The sequence below is a fragment of the Monodelphis domestica genome, chromosome 1 (assembly GCF_027887165.1).
Source record: "Monodelphis domestica isolate mMonDom1 chromosome 1, mMonDom1.pri, whole genome shotgun sequence".
In the NCBI taxonomy this organism is placed as follows: domain Eukaryota; kingdom Metazoa; phylum Chordata; class Mammalia; order Didelphimorphia; family Didelphidae; genus Monodelphis; species Monodelphis domestica.
This window is the reverse complement of record NC_077227.1, coordinates 648,253,691-648,259,690: the sequence shown is the minus strand read 5'-3', so window position 1 is coordinate 648,259,690 and position 6,000 is coordinate 648,253,691. Positions and strand designations below refer to the sequence as shown.

At 32.2% G+C, this 6,000-nt stretch overlaps 1 protein-coding gene across 6 annotated transcripts in view; it reads right to left on the bottom strand.

The window, feature by feature from the left end:
• Window positions 1-504: 504 nt before the first annotated feature.
• Window positions 505-6,000, bottom strand: part of EFEMP1 (EGF containing fibulin extracellular matrix protein 1) — a 69,812-nt gene continuing 64,316 nt past the window's right edge. For all 6 annotated transcript variants that reach the window (XM_007476803.2, XM_007476806.2, XM_056813993.1 and 3 more), the window contains 3 exons: window positions 5,265-5,388; window positions 4,946-5,141; window positions 505-1,929 (listed from right to left, as the gene is read on the bottom strand). In XM_007476803.2, coding sequence (XP_007476865.1) covers window positions 1,768-1,929; window positions 4,946-5,141; window positions 5,265-5,388 — 482 coding nt within the window. In that variant the 3' untranslated portion in view covers window positions 505-1,767. The remainder of the gene's footprint in view (window positions 1,930-4,945; window positions 5,142-5,264; window positions 5,389-6,000) is intronic.

The following is a 6,000-nucleotide window of genomic DNA, read 5'->3' as shown; positions in this document are numbered from 1 at the left end:
TAAATCTTTGGATTTGGCTCACTGATAAACCTATGAACTTTGGAGTTGCCTGATACAGTATTGGTTTTATCCTTTTCTTTAGATCAATACTTGGACCATTCCTCAAGGGGATTTCTTTCCTTTCAGTCCTATTGACGGATTTGACTGATTAAAAAAATTAATAGAATTTATTTTTCTCAGCTCCTCCCTCTTCTCCCTGTACCATAGAAGGCATCATCTAAGATTATATATATATGTATACACATATATATCCCTATATGGGTGTATATAAATGATAACTTTTATGTTTACATTTTTCAGTTCATTCCCTGGAGGCAACACTTACAACTTATTCTTCAAATATTAAATCTGTAGCTGTAACCCATTTCCCCACAACACCTTTACTGCCAGAATGTGCTAGTCAACCTCACATAGAGGCCAGAGATTTGGAATAATCTAATCTTTTTCTCAGAAACCCAAACTGAATAGGTTGTCAGAATCTTACATAGGCCAGACACCAGATGATCCACTTATGAGAGTTACATTTATTTTTATAAAAATATTTGTACAACAAGGTAAAAATTATTACATTTGAAACTAAGAGGACACTAAAGCTTCTTCACAGATATAAATGGAAAAGCAATTTGATGTTCACTTGAATGTCAATTCCCAGTCCCTCCCTTATCTGGAAAAGAATAAAAATTTAAGCCTTGTACATCAGGTCATTCTTGTTCTTTTTTTGGTGCATGTTATATAGTAATTAAAAGCTAAGTTTATAAGATAGAAAACTTTTGGAATTTATATTCTATCCAGGAAAGCAAACACCTTTACGAAAAGAATTCTGAAAAATGGTGGTCATTTAGTTTGATGCCACATGGCATCCTGCTGTCAGAAGAAGCTCTCCTGTTCCTTGAGATTCTTATTAAGACAGGTGTGTCATAAGGCTAGAAATAGTCATAATTTTTTAATAAAGACAAAGAACAATGAAAATGCTTTTCAACACTATAATTTTCTATTAAAAGTTTCATGCACTGTTGGATAAATTTTATAGTACCTGGAACAAAGTAAGTGTTTAAGAAATGTTTGTTGGATGAATTGAATGAAAGAATGGATAATCACTGCCCATTTTTAAAGAAGATAGGATGACCATTGGAAATCAGCATCATTGTATTGTAATCAAAGCTCAATACAATTTCTCCTCTGCCATGTAATAAATAACCATCTCCATTGCCAGAAATTAAAAAATAACGCAAATATAAGATAGGTCCTCATTTTCTAAAGAAATAGATTTTTATTGACCTTTTCTCTTTCATACAAGGCAGTTAAAAAAGAAATACATTTAAACATTTAGATAATTTTCACTTGTATGTTTCTTAATATTAAATCTTTACTTCCTTTATGTGATTGTCAGTGGAGCTATATTAAAATTATTTCTTAAACCATTATGTTTACTATGGATTATCTTTTATTTGTTCTATTGTGACAACAAAACAAAAACAAATAAACCTTTAAATTTCACAGGATAGTGAATACATAACTCTCTTGAATTAGACCAGTTTAATGGATGAATGTCTAATTCAGGTATAGTAATAAAGGCAAACTTTGAATCTTGACAATATGTGACAATGCCCATTTATAAACAGGGTGCTAAATTTTTTGAATTATAGGTGAGTGTATGGATTACAGATGCAGGCTTACTAGATATGTCTATAAATAAAATATTAAGTGCTTTAAGATAACAATATTCTTTGGCTGATTTAAGTGCCTATGGTGGTTTTTGATGAATGACTAAAAAGAGTATGGTCCTACTATTATTGTTAATCTTAACAATGAACTGGTCCGGAAGGTTCCTAGGCTGTTGACTGTCAACATCTCGAGATCTACAATATATTCTCTTGGTCCAGATAGTGACTTCACTAACACGAGCATTGCGCTTATGGCACTGGTTTGCTGAAATTGAAAAAAAAGGGAGAGTAAGAAGACAAGTTTCTTTGCTATATTTCTCACTAGGAACTATAGCTCTTTTAAGAGTTGTAGAAAAAACTGCAGGGAAGGCATCACCTTCTCACAACGCTACATTTTCCCAATACAGCCTGATACTTTGTGAAACTGACCTTCTTCCCTGTTTATCTCCAACCATTATCACCTTCTCACAGGTACCCCATTTCTGCTTTCCTGACAGTATTTTGACCTTTAGGTTTCTAATATCATGAATTTGTAGAGTTGAACAATGTACAAGTTTTTCTGTAGTCAAAAAGATATTATGGAGAAACCACAGGATATATCTGTTTAAACACCATTGTGTTTGGTTGAATGGGTTTTTACAATGTTTAAGAAAAAGGCCCTGGCCTCTTTAAAAAGTCAGAAACAAACTATTTTCAGATGTTTCTGAGAGAGACACAAAGTAAAACAGTAGTAAGATCACAAGGCTTATTAAAGAAATCAATGCTGTGAAAATGCAAGGTGGATATTTGTAGGGAAGAAGAATGTTAAACCAAGATAGGTGACAAATAATGATTGAAATTTAGTTCATTAATTAGGTAAATGGCCAGGACTGAAAATTATTTCCTTCTGCCTGAAAATAAGATGTTCCATGATACAATGGAATTAATGAAGGTTTGTAAGTCAGAGGACTGAAGTCTAAAAATCTTTTGGGAAAGTCTCACTCCAAGTTAATTCTCTGATTCTATTTCTTCACGTTTGTGAAGTTAAAAGAATATGGACTAAATTAGGGATTTCTTAACCTTTTTTGTATTATTGGCAGCCTGGTGAAGTCAACAGACAACCCATTTCAAATGAATGTTTTAAACACATAAAATTAGGATTTCATAGGGTGGAATTCTATTGAAACAGTTATGAAAATATTAAGCAAACAAGTTCACAATCTCCAAATTATTAACTCCTAGGAGTCACTCTGTAGCATTTCCCCCTCTCTTTCTGTTTATTGCAAGAAAATTAGAGAAGTAAGAGTATGAATGCATACTTAATATCTGTTGACAGAACAAGAAGAATGTTAAAGGAAACCATTTGTAATGGCTTTTCACATCAACTTGTGCTAAAACTTGGAAGAAATGGGGTGATAGAGATATGTTTGCTCCACAGAATGCTTTTCACTTACAATGTTCCTTCAGCAAATACTTGAGTTCCTACTGCATACAAAGTACTGTCAGACATTATGAGAGATACAAAAACATTGTCTCTGCCCACAAAGAAAAATACATGTCATCAAATCACTTAAACTTTTATACCAACGAGAATTCATTGGTAGAAACTTTTGCAGCAATTGTTTTGGCTACTCTTTTGGGTTGGGATGTGAAATAACCATGTTTTTTATCACTATTATTGTGAGGTGTCATATTCATCCAATGATGTTTTTAAAAAGTCTTTTTGAATAAAATAATAAAAAAGATTAAAATTAGGAACTTCAAATTGCCAATGCTTTATCTCATTCATGGCAGGAAAGATTCATCATTTTCATTTGGGAAAGCATTTAGTTTATAAATATATGACCTGTGGTATTTGTATTTGAATATATTATATTGATAACAAATATTAAGGTATTTAATTGAGTTTTAAAGAGCATCCTAAAATAAACTACATTAATCTCTCAAAGGGTACCTATTTATGTTCATTGAAAATGATAGACTGATCTGGCCTCAGACACTTTCTAGCTGTGTGACCCTGGGCAAGTCACTTAACCCCAATTGCCTAGCCCTTAACACTCTTTTGCCTTAGAAATGATACTCAGTATTGATTCTAAGAATGAAGGTAAAGGTTTTTTTTTTTTAAAGGCTAGGTTGAACTGTGTCCCATTTTTAACTGCTTGTTATTTGCCCAAAGGTTATTTTCTTCAGATCTTAAATTATGCATATGTTAAACTCTAAAGTTAATTTTCAAAAAGGAATATTTTGAGATGCTTCTATTCAACTACTGTGCACTACCATGGCTATTTATTCGAGCCAATATTACTGAGCTAGCATTATCTGAGGAAAAAAAATCACCCTAATCAATTTTATATCTGGTATTTTAAGCTTTAAACATTAAATATTGAATGAATCTGTGCTTCCCTATAAGTAAACAAAGAGAATAGCAAAGAGTTGAAAGGTCAAAATATAGATGGTCATTTTTCTTTTTAGAAGTCATTTATAAGAAATTAATCATGTTTAGCTTATTGGCAAAGAAACACACACATCACAGAACTGTGTAAACATGTAAACATTTTAACATGTGCAAACTCTGTCACAAACATAGTTTTTCCAGTTTATTTTTCCTTTTCTTAAAATAAAACCTTGACTTTTAAAGTTGATTAAAAATAAACTATTCCTAAAAGGATTTTTGAGAAAGTTTTAACTTCATGAATAAGGTTATTTTAGAATAAAATAGCCATTACCAGCTTTTAACTGCTCTAAGAAGGGTGCTGATCCTCTCTGAAAAATGTAATAGATATAAGAACAAAAATAAACTCCCTGAGATGATGTAGTCTGGCACAGGACTGGAAAAAAAAGCCAGACCAACTCTAATGAAAGGTTACTGCAATAATTCAGTTGTGATGTGTTAAGTGCCTGAAATCGAGTGCTGACAGTTGTAAGGAAAGAGTAAATCTGAAAGAAATTCTAAAAAAGAAATGAAAGGGCTCAATGGCAGATGGAGGTGGAGAAGGACAGAGAGAAAATGCGTTTAAAGTTTCTAACTTGTGATGACTGAAAGGATGGTTCTAGTGACAATTCAGTGACAGAAATGGTAAAATTGGAAAGAACATTTCCCAACCCGTTTAGAGAAACCATGTGTGTGTTTGGTGAAAAGTGAAGAATTTATGATATTAAAAAACTCCAAAAAATTCTTAAGAATTATTTTTCTACTTTTTAAAACTACTGAGATGCCTGACTCAGAGTGGTGCACTTGTGTCCTAATAGGAAATAATACTGCCACTCCTCTCTGTAGCTGAGACTTAATGAAATATACTTACTCGTAAGTAGAATTCTCCATTCTCATTTCCAGATTTAATCCTGAAAGTATTAATAGTGTTGGCATAAATAGTAGTGGCCTGGATTTGAAAGATATCTGATGGCACAGACCTATCTGATCGGATACTCATATACTTATAGACTATAGATTGAGGAAGCTCTCGGCATACTGCATTTGACACAGGGCAGACACAACGACTGAAAAACAAAATAAAATAAAACAAGCATTTAAAATGGACATATACTGACTGAACTGCTTATTTTTTTGGTTTTCTGAATTCTGAATGGTGCCATCTTTGAAAAACACATGGTATTTCTTACTTTTCTGATGTTAGGATGTAGGGATCTGAGCAAGGGTTTCGTGGATAACAGCGGAATCCACCATGGTAATTCCAACACATTTCTTCTTCCCGGCATTCATTTGCTGTCTCACACTCATTTATATCTAGAGAAGATGGGTCAGAATAATTTTCAAACAAAAATAAAGGTGTATAAATTATCAAATCCTGATTTTGCATTCAGAAGAACTTTCTACAAAGAATGGAGATGATTTAATTTAAAAAATTATAGATGCCTTTTGTATTAGTGTCACAGCAATTGCCACCATTTTCCTCAAGACAAAGAAAAACAATTAAACAAAAGAATTAGATACAATAAATTTATCTGATAACATATACAATAATATAATAGCCTCCTGACTTTACTATTTCTTCTCTGAGACCTTCCTGGTTTTGTAGCTTTTTATAAATCTACTTTCTCTTAATGAAATTTTTATTTATGTTGGTATAGTCCCTATATAAGTATAATTCTTTGTCCTGTTCATTTTACTCTGCATCAGTTCACACAAATCTTCCCATATTTCTCTGAATTTCTCAAATTCAGTTTCTTACTGAAAAAGAATATTCCCTCATATTCATCTACTACTCTAGCCATCCCCATGTTAGTGGGCTTAGATATACTTTGTTTCCAATTTTTTCTACCACTGGAAGACTTGCTATAATTATTCTGAAATATATTGGAGTTTAATTTTTGTCTTTGACTTATTCTCTTATTAGGT